Genomic DNA, 18146 nt, shown 5'->3' on the forward strand with positions numbered 1-18146 from the left:
TGTAAGTTTCTTGAAATGGGTGCAGAAATGACAGGATTTACAGGGTATTTAGAGAATTGAAGCATCAGACATTTCAAGGTTTTAAGGTTTTTTTCATAAAAGCCGATGCAGACCAGAGAGTGCGATGAACACAAGGGTTCTGGGAAATCCAGAGCAGAAGGGAAGAAATGCCTGTTCCAGATATTGATTTCTTTAATAGCTTGTGAGAGTTGTAGGAAAGGAAAATTGTGGTCAAGAACACAACAGACTGCGAGACACTTTGGTGGTGCTTCTGGAACTGAAAGAACACTAGTTTGAGTTGTGTTGTGTGCACCTGCAGCATCAGAACCAAACTGGACACGAGGCTGCAACTGTAGAGCTGCTCAGTCCTCTGTGTTAGTTCGGTCATTTCAATTTTCAACTGTCCAGTATGAAACACACATAACTGAAGCTAATGATAGTAGAAAGAAAGAGATTTTAATGTCAAAGACGACCCCCGGTGGAATAAAAGGGTATTTCAAGAAAAGACAGTAGTGGTAAGCAATTGGATTTCTGGATAAACCAGAAAGAATCCCATAACAAGACACAGGCTGAATGCAGGGACAGCCAGTATTAATCTGTTTCTACAGTAACCCACGGCAAATGAATAAAGTAGATTGCCCATTGATCTTCAGTCCTCCTAAATCAGTACCTGGTTTGTAGCCGTGAGGGTGACATTAACTCTAAAACATAGAACTTCAGATAAACAGTTTTGTTGAGTACATTTGTTTATTTATTTTATAAACAGGAATTGCATTTATTTACAATCCCTGGTGCTCAGTAACACAGACAGTTGCATGTACATTCAAAAAATGAATAATAATTATACTGAATAGATACCCTTTATCCCAGCTTAACCTACCCTATGCAATTCATTCTCTGTACACTTGAAGACAAGTATATCCCTATGCAATTCATTCTAAATACACTTGAAGACGTGTTTGTTTTATGCCCAGTACTTCCGTCACTTCTGTGTTAAGGATGCTGGCTCTGGCTCTGAGGCACGCTTGCCCGCGTGTGGCTGGGTGAGGATGAGCGGCAGTGTGTTGCCTCCTCTCTCGTGCCAGCAGGTGTCCAGGAGCGGGTACACCTTGCCCTGCAGCTCGGTCTGGAAGCTGTAGATGAAGCTCAGCTCCTGGGGGCTGTCTGCATTATAAAAGGTGAGCTCTCCCTTCTCGTAGTCCAGGAAGACTCCGATCTTGGCGGGCCGCGACGCCAAGGGCAGGGCGGTGCGGTGGCTGGCGAAGGCCTCGTACAGCCGGCTGTCCTTCAGGCCGATGAGCCACACGCCGCTCTCAGGGTTCTTGGGCAGCTTGCCTTTGCGGCTGGTAGTCCCTTTAATGAGCCCCAGGCGCCATTTGCTCTTGCTGCCGACGGTCACCTCCCAGTAGTGCTTTCCCGAGGAGAAGCCGCGGCTGGTGAGCGCGCAGTAGCTGTAGCTAAAACGCTCAGGGTTGTTAGGCAGCCGGTTGACCAGGGCTCCGCACTCCACCACCGTGTCATTGAGGCTCAGTTTGAGCATGGGGTGGGCTGTTAGGGGGTCCAGCTTCAGAGCCTCTGGGGCTGCAGACACAACAACGACAACACAGACCCACGTTGACAGTCACATTCAGGGTTTTAGGGTTGTTTGTAAATGCTTACGCCAGTCAGAAAGGTTTGATGTATCCCAAACTCTTTTAGTCATCAAAACAGTATTTAAATAAGCACACACATCCCATCAAGGCAAAAAGCAAATCAATATATACTGTAGGCAACTGCGTGACATAGACACAGACAGGTGACTCTGTATACCCTAACATAGCTGCGTGTCATCAGACAGACAGACAGATGGACGGAGCTCACCTGGCAGGACCCTCCTGTGCAGCTTCTTCCAGACTGTGATCTTAATGTCGTCGTGGTGGAAGCCTGGTTTGAAGGTGATGGCGCTGTAGACCCTGTCTCGCCTCTGCTGCTTCTGCTGAGCCTCTCTGCATCTAGAGACCCAGAGGAGCACACAGTTACAAAACCACAAGCTCTAGGCTTTTAAGTGACATTAGATTAGTGGTTCCAAGCCCCCACTAGTCTACATCACCAAACCATGTCAAAAGGTATTGTATAGAGGATCACTGCTGCCTATGTCATGTAGCCTCATTTGAATCCTAGTTTCCAGTAACCAATTTATGTATATTTTTTTGCATCTTTAATTTCCAAAATCTGCTGCAATTTATAATACTAAACTTCAACTGTTAATGATGTCCTGCAAAGACATGAAACTTCACTTACCCAGGAGCAATGGAGCCATACTTCTGTGAAACAAACAGAAACAGGTTAATATGCTACAGGTGTTTTATAAAGGTGGCACAGTAGACTAATTCTGATGAAGTTGAGTTGGCTCTCGTGTGTGTGTGTGAAGGTGCTGGTTCACCCTGATGAAGTTGAGTTGGCTCTCGTGTGTGTGTGTGAAGGTGCTGGCTCACCCTGATGAAGCTGAGTTGGCTCTCTCGTGTGTGTGTGTGAAGGTGCTGGCTCACCCTGATGAAGTTGAGTTGGCTCTCTCGTGTGTGTGTGTGAAGGTGCTGGCTCACCCTGATGAAGTTGAGTTGGCTCTCTCGTGTGTGTGTGTGAAGGTGCTGGTTCACCCTGATGAAGTTGAGTTGGCTCTCTCGTGTGTGTGTGAAGGTGCTGGCTCACCCTGATGAAGCTGAGTTGGCTCTCTCGTGTGTGTGTGTGAAGGTGCTGGTTCACCCTGATGAAGTTGAGTTGGCTCTCTCGTGTGTGTGTGAAGGTGCTGGCTCACCCTGATGAAGTTGAGTTGGCTCTCTCCTGTGTATGTGAAGGTGCTGGCTCACCCTGATGAAGTTGAGTTGGCTCTCGTGTGTGTGTGTGAAGGTGCTGGCTCACCCTGATGAAGTTGAGTTGGCTCTCTCGTGTGTGTGTGTGAAGGTGCTGGTTCACCCTGATGAAGTTGAGTTGGCTCTCTCGTGTGTGTGTGAAGGTGCTGGCTCACCCTGATGAAGTTGAGTTGGCTCTCTCTCGTGCGTGTGTGTGAAGGTGCTGGCTCACCCTGATGAAGCTGAGTTGGCTCTCTCGTGTGTGTGTGTGAAGGTGCTGGTTCACCCTGATGAAGTTGAGTTGGCTCTCTCGTGTGTGTGTGAAGGTGCTGGCTCACCCTGATGAAGTTGAGTTGGCTCTCTCCTGTGTATGTGAAGGTGCTGGCTCACCCTGATGAAGTTGAGTTGGCTCTCGTGTGTGTGTGTGAAGGTGCTGGCTCACCCTGATGAAGTTGAGTTGGCTCTCGTGTGTGTGTGAAGGTGCTGGCTCACCCTGATGAAGTTGAGTTGGCTCTCTCGTGTGTGTGTGAAGATGCTGGCTCACCCTGATGAAGTTGAGTTGGCTCTCGTGCGTGTGTATGAAGGTGCTGGCTCACCCTGATGAAGTTGAGTTGGCTCTCTCGTGTGTGTGTGAAGGTGCTGGCTCACCCTGATGAAGTTGAGTTGGCTCTCTCGTGTGTGTGTGTGAAGGTGCTGGTTCACCCTGATGAAGTTGAGTTGGCTCTCTCGTGTGTGTGTGAAGGTGCTGGCTCACCCTGATGAAGTTGAGTTGGCTCTCGTGTGTGTGTGTGAAGGTGCTGGCTCACCCTGATGAAGTTGAGTTGGCTCTCGTGTGTGTGTGTGTGAAGGTGCTGGCTCACCCTGATGAAGTTGAGTTGGCTCTCTCGTGTGTGTGTGTGAAGATGCTGGCTCACCCTGATGAAGTTGAGTTGGCTCTCGTGTGTGTGTGTGAAGGTGCTGGCTCACCCTGATGAAGTTGAGTTGGCTCTCGTGTGTGTGTGTGTGAAGGTGCTGGCTCACCCTGATGAAGTTGAGTTGGCTCTCTCGTGTGTGTGTGTGAAGGTGCTGGCTCACCCTGATGAAGTTGAGTTGGCTCTCGTGTGTGTGTGTGAAGGTGCTGGCTCACCCTGATGAAGTTGAGTTGGCTCTCGTGTGTGTGTGTGTGAAGGTGCTGGCTCACCCTGATGAAGTTGAGTTGGCTCTCTCGTGTGTGTGTGTGAAGGTGCTGGCTCACCCTGATGAAGTTGAGTTGGCTCTCTCGTGTGTGCGTATGTGAAGGTGCTGGCTCACCCTGATGAAGTTGAGTTGGCTCTCTCGTGTGTGTGTGAAGGTGCTGGTTCACCCTGATGAAGTTGAGTTGGCTCTCTCGTGTGTGTGTGTGAAGGTGCTGGCTCACCCTGATGAAGTTGAGTTGGCTCTCTCGTGTGTGTGTGAAGGTGCTGGCTCACCCTGATGAAGTTGAGTTGGCTCTCTCGCTCGTGTGTGTGTGAAGGTGCTGGCTCACCCTGATGAAGTTGAGTTGGCTCTCGTGTGTGTGTGTGAAGGTGCTGGTTCACCCTGATGAAGTTGAGTTGGCTCTCTCGTGTGTGTGTGTGAAGGTGCTGGCTCATCCTGATGAAGTTGAGTTGGCTCTCTCGTGTGTGTGTGTGAAGGTGCTGGCTCACCCTGATGAAGTTGAGTTGGCTCTCTCGTGTGTGCGTATGTGAAGGTGCTGGCTCACCCTGATGAAGTTGAGTTGGCTCTCTCGTGTGTGTGTGAAGGTGCTGGTTCACCCTGATGAAGTTGAGTTGGCTCTCTCGTGTGTGTGTGTGAAGGTGCTGGCTCACCCTGATGAAGTTGAGTTGGCTCTCTCGTGTGTGTGTGAAGGTGCTGGTTCACCCTGATGAAGTTGAGTTGGCTCTCTCTCGTGTGTGTGTGTGAAGGTGCTGGCTCACCCTGATGAAGTTGAGTTGGCTCTCTCGTGTGTGTGTGTGAAGGTGCTGGCTCACCCTGATGAAGTTGAGTTGGCTCTCTCGTGTGTGCGTATGTGAAGGTGCTGGCTCACCCTGATGAAGTTGAGTTGGCTCTCTCGTGTGTGTGTGAAGGTGCTGGTTCACCCTGATGAAGTTGAGTTGGCTCTCTCTCGTGTGTGTGTGTGAAGGTGCTGGCTCACCCTGATGAAGTTGAGTTGGCTCTCGTGTGTGTGTGTGAAGGTGCTGGCTCACCCTGATGAAGTTGAGTTGGCTCTCGTGCGTGTGTGAAGGTGCTGGCTCACCCTGATGAAGTTGAGTTGGCTCTCTCGTGTGTGTGTGAAGGTGCTGGCTCACCCTGATGAAGTTGAGTTGGCTCTCTCGTGTGTGTGTGAAGGTGCTGGCTCACCCTGATGAAGTTGAGTTGGCTCTCGTGTGTGTGTGTGAAGGTGCTGGCTCACCCTGATGAAGTTGAGTTGGCTCTCGTGTGTGTGTGTGTGAAGGTGCTGGCTCACCCTGATGAAGTTGAGTTGGCTCTCTCGTGTGTGTGTGTGTGAAGGTGCTGGTTCACCCTGATGAAGTTGAGTTGGCTCTCGTGTGTGTGTGTGTGAAGGTGCTGGCTCACCCTGATGAAGTTGAGTTGGCTCTCGTGTGTGTGTGTGTGTGAAGGTGCTGGCTCACCCTGATGAAGTTGAGTTGGCTCTCTCGTGTGTGTGTGTGAAGGTGCTGGCTCACCCTGATGAAGTTGAGTTGGCTCTCTCGTGTGTGCGTATGTGAAGGTGCTGGCTCATCCTGATGAAGTTGAGTTGGCTCTCTCTCGTGTGTGTGTGAAGGTGCTGGTTCACCCTGATGAAGTTGAGTTGGCTCTCGTGTGTGTGTGTGTGAAGGTGCTGGTTCACCCTGATGAAGTTGAGTTGGCTCTCGTGTGTGTGTGTGTGTGAAGGTGCTGGTTCACCCTGATGAAGTTGAGTTGGCTCTCGTGTGTGTGTGTGTGTGAAGGTGCTGGCTCACCCTGATGAAGTTGAGTTGGCTCTCTCGTGTGTGCGTATGTGAAGGTGCTGGCTCACCCTGATGAAGTTGAGTTGGCTCTCTCTCGTGTGTGTGTGAAGGTGCTGGTTCACCCTGATGAAGTTGAGTTGGCTCTCTCTCGTGTGTGTGTGTGAAGGTGCTGGCTCACCCTGATGAAGCTGAGTTGGCTCTCGTGTGTGTGTGTGAAGGTGCTGGCTCACCCTGATGAAGTTGAGTTGGCTCTCTCGTGTGTGTGTGAAGGTGCTGGCTCACCCTGATGAAGTTGAGTTGGCTCTCGTGTGTGTGTGTGAAGGTGCTGGCTCACCCTGATGAAGTTGAGTTGGCTCTCTCGTGTATGTGTGAAGGTGCTGGTTCACCCTGATGAAGTTGAGTTGGCTCTCTCGTGTGTATGTGAAGGTGCTGGCTCACCCTGATGAAGTTGAGTTGGCTCTCTCCTGTGTATGTGAAGGTGCTGGCTCACCCTGATGAAGTTGAGTTGGCTCTCTCGTGTGTGTATGTGAAGGTGCTGGCTCACCCTGATGAAGTTGAGTTGGCTCTCGTGTGTGTGTGAAGGTGCTGGCTCACCCTGATGAAGTTGAGTTGGCTCTCGTGTGTGTGTGTGTGTGAAGATGCTGGCTCACCCTGATGAAGTTGAGTTGGCTCTCTCGTGTGTGTGTGAAGGTGCTGGCTCACCCTGATGAAGTTGAGTTGGCTCTCGTGTGTGTGTGTGAAGGTGCTGGCTCACCCTGATGAAGTTGAGTTGGCTCTCGTGTGTGTGTGAAGGTGCTGGCTCACCCTGATGAAGTTGAGTTGGCTCTCGTGTGTGTGTGTGTGTGAAGGTGCTGGCTCACCCTGATGAAGTTGAGTTGGCTCTCTCGTGTGTGTGTGTGAAGGTGCTGGCTCACCCTGATGAAGTTGAGTTGGCTCTCTCGTGTGTATGAAGGTGCTGGCTCACCCTGATGAAGTTGAGTTGGCTCTCGTGTGTGTGTGAAGGTGCTGGCTCACCCTGATGAAGTTGAGTTGGCTCTCGTGTGTGTGTGTGTGAAGGTGCTGGCTCACCCTGATGAAGTTGAGTTGGCTCTCGTGTGTGTGTGTGAAGGTGCTGGCTCACCCTGATGAAGCTGAGTTGGCTCCCGTGTGTGTGTGTGTGAAGGTGCTGGCTCACCCTGATGAAGTTGAGTTGGCTCTCTCGTGTGTGTGTGTGAAGGTGCTGGCTCACCCTGATGAAGTTGAGTTGGCTCTCTCGTGTGTATGTGAAGGTGCTGGCTCACCCTGATGAAGTTGAGTTGGCTCTCGTGTGTGTGTGAAGGTGCTGGCTCACCCTGATGAAGTTGAGTTGGCTCTCTCGTGTGTGTGTGAAGGTGCTGGCTCACCCTGATGAAGCTGAGTTGGCTCTCTCGTGTGTGTGTGAAGGTGCTGGTTCACCCTGATGAAGTTGAGTTGGCTCTCGTGTGTGTGTGAAGGTGCTGGCTCACCCTGATGAAGTTGAGTTGGCTCTCTCGTGTGTGTATGTGAAGGTGCTGGCTCACCCTGATGAAGTTGAGTTGGCTCTCGTGTGTGTGTGAAGGTGCTGGCTCACCCTGATGAAGTTGAGTTGGCTCTCGTGTGTGTGTGAAGGTGCTGGTTCACCCTGATGAAGTTGAGTTGGCTCTCGTGTGTGTGTGTGAAGGTGCTGGCTCACCCTGATGAAGTTGAGTTGGCTCTCGTGTGTGTGTGTGAAGGTGCTGGTTCACCCTGATGAAGTTGAGTTGGCTCTCTCGTGTGTGTATGTGAAGGTGCTGGCTCACCCTGATGAAGTTGAGTTGGCTCTCGTGTGTGTGTGTGAAGGTGCTGGCTCACCCTGATGAAGTTGAGTTGGCTCTCTCGTGTGTGTGTGAAGGTGCTGGCTCACCCTGATGAAGTTGAGTTGGCTCTCGTGTGTGTGTGAAGGTGCTGGCTCACCCTGATGAAGTTGAGTTGGCTCTCGTGTGTGTGTGAAGGTGCTGGTTCACCCTGATGAAGTTGAGTTGGCTCTCTCTCGTGTGTGTGTGAAGGTGCTGGCTCACCCTGATGAAGTTGAGTTGGCTCTCGTGTGTGTGTGTGAAGGTGCTGGCTCACCCTGATGAAGTTGAGTTGGCTCTCTTGTGTGTGTATGTGAAGGTGCTGGCTCACCCTGATGAAGTTGAGTTGGCTCTCGTGTGTGTGTGTGAAGGTGCTGGCTCACCCTGATGAAGTTGAGTTGGCTCTCGTGTGTGTGTGTGAAGGTGCTGGCTCACCCTGATGAAGTTGAGTTGGCTCTCTCGTGTGTGTGTGAAGGTGCTGGCTCACCCTGATGAAGTTGAGTTGGCTCTCGTGTGTGTGTGAAGGTGCTGGCTCACCCTGATGAAGTTGAGTTGGCTCTCGTGTGTGTGTGAAGGTGCTGGTTCACCCTGATGAAGTTGAGTTGGCTCTCGTGTGTGTGTGTGAAGGTGCTGGCTCACCCTGATGAAGTTGAGTTGGCTCTCGTGTGTGTGTGTGAAGGTGCTGGCTCACCCTGATGAAGTTGAGTTGGCTCTCTCGTGTGTATGAAGGTGCTGGCTCACCCTGATGAAGTTGAGTTGGCTCTCTCGTGTGTGTATGTGAAGGTGCTGGCTCACCCTGATGAAGTTGAGTTGGCTCTCGTGTGTGTGTGAAGGTGCTGGCTCACCCTGATGAAGTTGAGTTGGCTCTCGTGTGTGTGTGAAGGTGCTGGCTCACCCTGATGAAGTTGAGTTGGCTCTCTCGTGTGTGTGTGTGAAGGTGCTGGTTCACCCTGATGAAGTTGAGTTGGCTCTCGTGTGTGTGTGTGAAGGTGCTGGCTCATCCTGATGAAGTTGAGTTGGCTCTCGTGTGTGTGTGAAGGTGCTGGCTCACCCTGATGAAGTTGAGTTGGCTCTCGTGTGTGTGTGTGAAGGTGCTGGCTCACCCTGATGAAGTTGAGTTGGCTCTCTCGTGTGTGTGTGTGAAGGTGCTGGCTCATCCTGATGAAGTTGAGTTGGCTCTCTCGTGTGTGTGTGTGAAGGTGCTGGCTCACCCTGATGAAGTTGAGTTGGCTCTCTCGTGTGTGCGTATGTGAAGGTGCTGGCTCACCCTGATGAAGTTGAGTTGGCTCTCTCGTGTGTGTGTGAAGGTGCTGGCTCACCCTGATGAAGTTGAGTTGGCTCTCTCGCTCGTGTGTGTGTGAAGGTGCTGGCTCACCCTGATGAAGTTGAGTTGGCTCTCGTGTGTGTGTGTGAAGGTGCTGGTTCACCCTGATGAAGTTGAGTTGGCTCTCTCGTGTGTGTGTGTGAAGGTGCTGGCTCATCCTGATGAAGTTGAGTTGGCTCTCTCGTGTGTGTGTGTGAAGGTGCTGGCTCACCCTGATGAAGTTGAGTTGGCTCTCTCGTGTGTGCGTATGTGAAGGTGCTGGCTCACCCTGATGAAGTTGAGTTGGCTCTCTCGTGTGTGTGTGAAGGTGCTGGTTCACCCTGATGAAGTTGAGTTGGCTCTCTCGTGTGTGTGTGTGAAGGTGCTGGCTCACCCTGATGAAGTTGAGTTGGCTCTCTCGTGTGTGTGTGAAGGTGCTGGTTCACCCTGATGAAGTTGAGTTGGCTCTCTCTCGTGTGTGTGTGTGAAGGTGCTGGCTCACCCTGATGAAGTTGAGTTGGCTCTCTCGTGTGTGTGTGTGAAGGTGCTGGCTCACCCTGATGAAGTTGAGTTGGCTCTCTCGTGTGTGCGTATGTGAAGGTGCTGGCTCACCCTGATGAAGTTGAGTTGGCTCTCTCGTGTGTGTGTGAAGGTGCTGGTTCACCCTGATGAAGTTGAGTTGGCTCTCTCTCGTGTGTGTGTGTGAAGGTGCTGGCTCACCCTGATGAAGTTGAGTTGGCTCTCGTGTGTGTGTGTGAAGGTGCTGGCTCACCCTGATGAAGTTGAGTTGGCTCTCGTGCGTGTGTGAAGGTGCTGGCTCACCCTGATGAAGTTGAGTTGGCTCTCTCGTGTGTGTGTGAAGGTGCTGGCTCACCCTGATGAAGTTGAGTTGGCTCTCTCGTGTGTGTGTGAAGGTGCTGGCTCACCCTGATGAAGTTGAGTTGGCTCTCGTGTGTGTGTGTGAAGGTGCTGGCTCACCCTGATGAAGTTGAGTTGGCTCTCGTGTGTGTGTGTGTGAAGGTGCTGGCTCACCCTGATGAAGTTGAGTTGGCTCTCTCGTGTGTGTGTGTGTGAAGGTGCTGGTTCACCCTGATGAAGTTGAGTTGGCTCTCGTGTGTGTGTGTGTGAAGGTGCTGGCTCACCCTGATGAAGTTGAGTTGGCTCTCGTGTGTGTGTGTGTGTGAAGGTGCTGGCTCACCCTGATGAAGTTGAGTTGGCTCTCTCGTGTGTGTGTGTGAAGGTGCTGGCTCACCCTGATGAAGTTGAGTTGGCTCTCTCGTGTGTGCGTATGTGAAGGTGCTGGCTCATCCTGATGAAGTTGAGTTGGCTCTCTCTCGTGTGTGTGTGAAGGTGCTGGTTCACCCTGATGAAGTTGAGTTGGCTCTCGTGTGTGTGTGTGTGAAGGTGCTGGTTCACCCTGATGAAGTTGAGTTGGCTCTCGTGTGTGTGTGTGTGTGAAGGTGCTGGTTCACCCTGATGAAGTTGAGTTGGCTCTCGTGTGTGTGTGTGTGTGAAGGTGCTGGCTCACCCTGATGAAGTTGAGTTGGCTCTCTCGTGTGTGCGTATGTGAAGGTGCTGGCTCACCCTGATGAAGTTGAGTTGGCTCTCTCTCGTGTGTGTGTGAAGGTGCTGGTTCACCCTGATGAAGTTGAGTTGGCTCTCTCTCGTGTGTGTGTGTGAAGGTGCTGGCTCACCCTGATGAAGCTGAGTTGGCTCTCGTGTGTGTGTGTGAAGGTGCTGGCTCACCCTGATGAAGTTGAGTTGGCTCTCTCGTGTGTGTGTGAAGGTGCTGGCTCACCCTGATGAAGTTGAGTTGGCTCTCGTGTGTGTGTGTGAAGGTGCTGGCTCACCCTGATGAAGTTGAGTTGGCTCTCTCGTGTATGTGTGAAGGTGCTGGTTCACCCTGATGAAGTTGAGTTGGCTCTCTCGTGTGTATGTGAAGGTGCTGGCTCACCCTGATGAAGTTGAGTTGGCTCTCTCCTGTGTATGTGAAGGTGCTGGCTCACCCTGATGAAGTTGAGTTGGCTCTCTCGTGTGTGTATGTGAAGGTGCTGGCTCACCCTGATGAAGTTGAGTTGGCTCTCGTGTGTGTGTGAAGGTGCTGGCTCACCCTGATGAAGTTGAGTTGGCTCTCGTGTGTGTGTGTGTGTGAAGATGCTGGCTCACCCTGATGAAGTTGAGTTGGCTCTCTCGTGTGTGTGTGAAGGTGCTGGCTCACCCTGATGAAGTTGAGTTGGCTCTCGTGTGTGTGTGTGAAGGTGCTGGCTCACCCTGATGAAGTTGAGTTGGCTCTCGTGTGTGTGTGAAGGTGCTGGCTCACCCTGATGAAGTTGAGTTGGCTCTCGTGTGTGTGTGTGTGTGAAGGTGCTGGCTCACCCTGATGAAGTTGAGTTGGCTCTCTCGTGTGTGTGTGTGAAGGTGCTGGCTCACCCTGATGAAGTTGAGTTGGCTCTCTCGTGTGTATGAAGGTGCTGGCTCACCCTGATGAAGTTGAGTTGGCTCTCGTGTGTGTGTGAAGGTGCTGGCTCACCCTGATGAAGTTGAGTTGGCTCTCGTGTGTGTGTGTGTGAAGGTGCTGGCTCACCCTGATGAAGTTGAGTTGGCTCTCGTGTGTGTGTGTGAAGGTGCTGGCTCACCCTGATGAAGCTGAGTTGGCTCCCGTGTGTGTGTGTGTGAAGGTGCTGGCTCACCCTGATGAAGTTGAGTTGGCTCTCTCGTGTGTGTGTGTGAAGGTGCTGGCTCACCCTGATGAAGTTGAGTTGGCTCTCTCGTGTGTATGTGAAGGTGCTGGCTCACCCTGATGAAGTTGAGTTGGCTCTCGTGTGTGTGTGAAGGTGCTGGCTCACCCTGATGAAGTTGAGTTGGCTCTCTCGTGTGTGTGTGAAGGTGCTGGCTCACCCTGATGAAGCTGAGTTGGCTCTCTCGTGTGTGTGTGAAGGTGCTGGTTCACCCTGATGAAGTTGAGTTGGCTCTCGTGTGTGTGTGAAGGTGCTGGCTCACCCTGATGAAGTTGAGTTGGCTCTCTCGTGTGTGTATGTGAAGGTGCTGGCTCACCCTGATGAAGTTGAGTTGGCTCTCGTGTGTGTGTGAAGGTGCTGGCTCACCCTGATGAAGTTGAGTTGGCTCTCGTGTGTGTGTGAAGGTGCTGGTTCACCCTGATGAAGTTGAGTTGGCTCTCGTGTGTGTGTGTGAAGGTGCTGGCTCACCCTGATGAAGTTGAGTTGGCTCTCGTGTGTGTGTGTGAAGGTGCTGGTTCACCCTGATGAAGTTGAGTTGGCTCTCTCGTGTGTGTATGTGAAGGTGCTGGCTCACCCTGATGAAGTTGAGTTGGCTCTCGTGTGTGTGTGTGAAGGTGCTGGCTCACCCTGATGAAGTTGAGTTGGCTCTCTCGTGTGTGTGTGAAGGTGCTGGCTCACCCTGATGAAGTTGAGTTGGCTCTCGTGTGTGTGTGAAGGTGCTGGCTCACCCTGATGAAGTTGAGTTGGCTCTCGTGTGTGTGTGAAGGTGCTGGTTCACCCTGATGAAGTTGAGTTGGCTCTCTCTCGTGTGTGTGTGAAGGTGCTGGCTCACCCTGATGAAGTTGAGTTGGCTCTCGTGTGTGTGTGTGAAGGTGCTGGCTCACCCTGATGAAGTTGAGTTGGCTCTCTTGTGTGTGTATGTGAAGGTGCTGGCTCACCCTGATGAAGTTGAGTTGGCTCTCGTGTGTGTGTGTGAAGGTGCTGGCTCACCCTGATGAAGTTGAGTTGGCTCTCGTGTGTGTGTGTGAAGGTGCTGGCTCACCCTGATGAAGTTGAGTTGGCTCTCTCGTGTGTGTGTGAAGGTGCTGGCTCACCCTGATGAAGTTGAGTTGGCTCTCGTGTGTGTGTGAAGGTGCTGGCTCACCCTGATGAAGTTGAGTTGGCTCTCGTGTGTGTGTGAAGGTGCTGGTTCACCCTGATGAAGTTGAGTTGGCTCTCGTGTGTGTGTGTGAAGGTGCTGGCTCACCCTGATGAAGTTGAGTTGGCTCTCGTGTGTGTGTGTGAAGGTGCTGGCTCACCCTGATGAAGTTGAGTTGGCTCTCTCGTGTGTATGAAGGTGCTGGCTCACCCTGATGAAGTTGAGTTGGCTCTCTCGTGTGTGTATGTGAAGGTGCTGGCTCACCCTGATGAAGTTGAGTTGGCTCTCGTGTGTGTGTGAAGGTGCTGGCTCACCCTGATGAAGTTGAGTTGGCTCTCGTGTGTGTGTGAAGGTGCTGGCTCACCCTGATGAAGTTGAGTTGGCTCTCTCGTGTGTGTGTGTGAAGGTGCTGGTTCACCCTGATGAAGTTGAGTTGGCTCTCGTGTGTGTGTGTGAAGGTGCTGGCTCATCCTGATGAAGTTGAGTTGGCTCTCGTGTGTGTGTGAAGGTGCTGGCTCACCCTGATGAAGTTGAGTTGGCTCTCGTGTGTGTGTGTGAAGGTGCTGGCTCACCCTGATGAAGTTGAGTTGGCTCTCGTGTGTGTGTGTGAAGGTGCTGGCTCACCCTGATGAAGTTGAGTTGGCTCTCGTGTGTGTGTGTGAAGGTGCTGGCTCACCCTGATGAAGTTGAGTTGGCTCTCTCGTGTGTGTGTGTGAAGGTGCTGGCTCACCCTGATGAAGTTGAGTTGGCTCTCTCGTGTGTGTGTGTGAAGGTGCTGGCTCACCCTGATGAAGTTGAGTTGGCTCTCTCGTGTGTGAAGGTGCTGGCTCACCCTGATGAAGTTGAGTTGGCTCTCGTGTGTGTGTGTGAAGGTGCTGGCTCACCCTGATGAAGTTGAGTTGGCTCTCTCGTGTGTGTGTGTGAAGGTGCTGGCTCACCCTGATGAAGTTGAGTTGGCTCTCGTGTGTGTGTGTGAAGGTGCTGGCTCACCCTGATGAAGTTGAGTTGGCTCTCGTGTGTGTATGTGAAGGTGCTGGCTCACCCTGATGAAGTTGAGTTGGCTCTCTCTCGTGTGTGTGTGAAGGTGCTGGCTCACCCTGATGAAGTTGAGTTGGCTCTCGTGTGTGTGTGAAGGTGCTGGCTCACCCTGATGAAGTTGAGTTGGCTCTCTCGTGTGTGTGTGTGAAGGTGCTGGTTCACCCTGATGAAGTTGAGTTGGCTCTCTCGTGTGTGTGTGTGTGAAGGTGCTGGCTCACCCTGATGAAGTTGAGTTGGCTCTCTCGTGTGTGTGTGTGAAGGTGCTGGCTCACCCTGATGAAGTTGAGTTGGCTCTCGTGTGTGTGTGTGTGAAGGTGCTGGCTCACCCTGATGAAGTTGAGTTGGCTCTCTCGTGTGTGTGTGAAGGTGCTGGCTCACCCTGATGAAGTTGAGTTGGCTCTCTCCTGTGTGTGTGAAGGTGCTGGTTCACCCTGATGAAGTTGAGTTGGCTCTCTCGTGTGTGTGTGAAGGTGCTGGCTCACCCTGATGAAGTTGAGTTGGCTCTCTCGTGTGTGTGTGAAGGTGCTGGCTCACCCTGATGAAGTTGAGTTGGCTCTCTCTCGTGTGTGTGTGAAGGTGCTGGCTCACCCTGATGAAGTTGAGTTGGCTCTCTCGTGTGTGTGTGTGAAGGTGCTGGTTCACCCTGATGAAGTTGAGTTGGCTCTCTCGTGTGTGTGTGAAGGTGCTGGTTCACCCTGATGAAGTTGAGTTGGCTCTCTCGTGTGTGTGTGTGAAGGTGCTGGCTCACCCTGATGAAGCTGAGATGGCTCTCGTGTGTGTGTGTGAAGGTGCTGGCTCACCCTGATGAAGTTGAGTTGGCTCTCTCGTGTGTGTGAAGGTGCTGGCTCACCCTGATGAAGTTGAGTTGGCTCTCTCGTGTGTGTGTGAAGGTGCTGGCTCACCCTGATGAAGTTGAGTTGGCTCTCTCTCGTGTGTGTGTGAAGGTGCTGGTTCACCCTGATGAAGTTGAGTTGGCTCTCGTGTGTGTGTGTGAAGGTGCTGGCTCACCCTGATGAAGTTGAGTTGGCTCTCTCTCGTGTGTGTGTGAAGGTGCTGGTTCACCCTGATGAAGTTGAGTTGGCTCTCGTGTGTGTGTGTGTGAAGGTGCTGGCTCACCCTGATGAAGCTGAGTTGGCTCTCATTGTTCAGCTGCTCCAGGGTCCCCTCGATCTCCTGGAACTTGCCCAGGTTCTCTGCCATCTCATCCACCTGTTTCTGGAGGGTGCTGATCAGCGCCGCTGCCCTGCTCTCCACAGTGAGCATGAAGATGGACTCCTCCTCCTCAAGACAGCGCCGCAGCTCCCCAAACTCCTTCCGGATCACCCACTTGAAAACGTCACACTCGTTCTGTTTGGGACAGCACAGCGCAATACTAATTCACCCTTACATAGCGATCTTCATACCAAGGTACCCTTATAAAAGTTTACCACAATATCTGTGCAGGTTTACCGTGCTTCTCGCTTGGTTATACTATTTACCATCGTTTACCCTGGTTTGCCATGTTAATCCCTGAGAAATCTGTATATCCTGAAATAATAAAAAAAACAGCCACAAGAAAAGGTAATAAATCTGCCACTGCTAATAAGAGGTTTTATCTGGAAGAAACAGAACACACCATGCCCTAGATGTATTCATTCTCAAAGTGAACAGCAAGACATTGTTTTTAATTACTTGGTTTTTGCTCGTCTCAGCTGGCACTATCCACAAAGTCAGCGCATTGCTGCTGCGTCAGTCTCCTTACTCACTGTGATTCGGGATTTGTTGTAAGCCATTTTGCAGATCTGCTCCTCCAGCTTTCTTTTCTGCGTCTGAATTTCAGTCAACAAAGCAGAAAGATCCTCCTAAAGAATGAAACAAAGACAGGCTTGTATAGTGTAGCACCGTGAGTGAACGCACTGCTGGGCACTCGGCCACTCAGACCTCAAGCAGTGCGTAATATAGGGGCAAAGACTTGAGTCACTGGTACAGTGCAATGGTATGGCTCAATGGTGTGAACCAACACACACTTGTGATACATTGCAGCATATAGTACTGTAACAGGCAGTATTGAGTGCAATATATATCCTAATCCACAGTGTTGCTGGTATTCCTGAGGTCTACTAATGCTTCTTCATAGTCTAGGCTGGGGTAAACGCTACTGCGATAATGCTATCTCAAAGAAATTTTTCCTCAAAGGCAAAGGGTATGAAATACAGGTAACAGAATGGCACATACAGGTACTAGATCGCTCCTCTGGCACATAAGCAGTGATCATCAAAAAGAAAAACAAGTATAGCAAACCCTATTGTAATGTGTGTGTGACCAAATCCAGCAGTGCAGAATAACCCTGGTTATCTTCTAAAGGGTTATCTTTCTGCCGTGCCTCGTGTTTGCCTGCTTCATTAATGTTTGTGATAGCAGCATTTTTTGTGCAGGGATTATAGCTGTGTTATTGCCTAACTCAATGTCAAAGTCAATGGCCTGAAAAAAAAAGCTTTATTATTTTTAGGAGCCTGTTTGAAATGTGATCACCAGAAGCCAATAGCAATGGCCAAAAATAAAAGTAAAAAGATAAGATTGTTAGAAGTTTGAAAACACGAGGAGAATCATTGGCAGACCCCAACGTCAGCAGCAATGGCAACACAATGGGTTCAGATCACTAATGCTGGACACTGGTACTGATATGCACCAGACCACCCAAGTGACCCGCATTGGAATTGTCTTTAAAACACACAGACCCGCGAGAGTCATTGCGCAACCCGCCAAATAAAACTGACATGTAAGATCACCATGTGGGCGATGTAAAAAAATCTGGAGTTTGTCATATATATGATTGTATGTACATTCCATTCATTGACGGGCTCTTAGTTCAAGTTCCAACTGAAACACTGTCACTTCATACTGTAAATTGTCAAGGCTATTTAATATTATACTCGTGCACGATTACCTTCATCCTGCTGTACACGCTGGTCAGCGGGGTGATTTTATGGTTCCGGTGGGCGCCAATGCTGCTACACAGCCCGCAGATGACCTCCTGGTCCTGCTCGCAGAAGAGACTCAGCGGGTTGTGGTGCTGCAGGCAGCTCTCCAGCTCCGGGTGAGAGTCGTTCAGCTCCCTCATGGCTTCCACAATCCGGGCCAGGGAGACGTTGGGAGGGGAGCTGCCCCCGTCCACCTCGCAGCGGCACACGGGGCACCGGAGCTGGCCGTATGGGTCAAGGGTCATCGAGCTCAAGCACGACTTGCAATAGGAGTGGCCGCATTGCAGCATCAGGGGCTCGGCGAACACCTCCAGGCAGATAGGACACAGGAGCTGGTTCTCCAAACACTCCAAGCTGCAACTCCGAGCCATCTCACTGCCGGGACAGGGCACCGCTGCTCAGATTAAGTACTGCCGTTCTTAAGGCCTGTCCAAAATATAGATTCAGGTTTCAAAATATATGGGCTCAGGCAAATACTACAAAATAAACAAAATAAATAGTTTTTCATGTAATGTTAAGCTATATAGTCAAATTATGGTTCAGTAAAAAAAAAAAAAAAAGGTTGTTGAAAACAACGGGCCATTCCACAACAAAAAAAGAATGCTTTTCAGTATTCCACCAGAAAATGACAGACGTTGGTAGTCGTCGTGTTTGCAGTGTCCCAGTTGTTGCAGGTTGATTTTTGGCAAAGTCAAAAACAGAAGTAACACACGGTCCCTCACCACAGTCTCTCCTGGAGGAGTCTAGAATGGGAGGTTGTTACGTCACCGAGCAGTGTCAGGTACAATGCTTATCAAGCTCGAGACCAGGCGAACCCGTGAGCAAAGGCTTGTGACTTTGTTTTCCCAAATGAAGTCAAATAAATGAGTTTCCTGCACACCTTGCACAAATGTACATGATCATTGCAGTAATCTTTTTTCTCAATTCAAATCTTGCAAACGTGTTGTGTGATTCGTACATCCCTTGCATAATCCTGGCATTTATTTATTTATTTTGTGCATGGTACCCATGAAATCCTTGAAAAGGATATTTCAGGGTTATAGGGGAGTCATCATTAAAAGTCTCTTGCCAATGTGGTGAGGAAATAAAAGGCAAATCGAATGGCTATATTGCAAAAAGCGTGGAATACAAGTCTAGAGAGGTTATGCGTAGATTATACAATGCCCAAGTTAGACCCCATATAGAACACTGTGTGCAGTCCTGGTCTCCTCAGTACAAAAATGCATCATTGCACATATATGAACTACCTGCTCTATTCTGTGGCGACCACCGTGTCTAGAAAAAAAAAAGATTGCATGCGATTGGTCGCAAGCCGAGTTGGGCGGGAGTTGATTGAAACAACAAAACTCTGATTGGTCCACGCA

General features: G+C 50.8%; 1 protein-coding gene across 1 annotated transcript; it reads right to left on the minus strand.

Moving 5' to 3' along the window:
* Positions 1-648: 648 nt before the first annotated feature.
* Positions 649-18130, minus strand: LOC117430496 (E3 ubiquitin-protein ligase TRIM50-like). Its single transcript, XM_059001544.1, has 6 exons — positions 16749-18130; positions 15568-15663; positions 14939-15169; positions 2281-2303; positions 1861-1991; positions 649-1581 (listed from the first exon to the last, which is right to left on the minus strand). The coding sequence occupies exons 1-6, from the start codon at positions 17151-17153 to the stop codon at positions 983-985; spliced, it is 1485 nt and encodes a 494-aa protein (XP_058857527.1). The 5' UTR covers positions 17154-18130; the 3' UTR covers positions 649-982.
* Between the last annotated feature and the right edge of the window lie 16 nt (positions 18131-18146).

Source organism: Acipenser ruthenus, chromosome 26 (assembly GCF_902713425.1).
Source record: "Acipenser ruthenus chromosome 26, fAciRut3.2 maternal haplotype, whole genome shotgun sequence".
Lineage (NCBI taxonomy): Eukaryota > Metazoa > Chordata > Actinopteri > Acipenseriformes > Acipenseridae > Acipenser > Acipenser ruthenus.

Excerpts from the sequence above, each read along its gene's own strand:
- LOC117430496 (XM_059001544.1), bottom strand. The coding sequence starts at position 17,153 with ATGGCTCGGAGTTGCAGCTTGGAGTGTTTGGAGAACCAGCTCCTGTGT. Across the intron at positions 15,664-16,748 it reads GCGTGTACAGCAGGATGAAG|GAGGATCTTTCTGCTTTGTT; the intron begins GTAATCGTGCAC and ends TTCATTCTTTAG. Across the intron at positions 1,582-1,860 it reads GCACAGGAGGGTCCTGCCAG|CCCCAGAGGCTCTGAAGCTG; the intron begins GTGAGCTCCGTC and ends TTGTGTCTGCAG.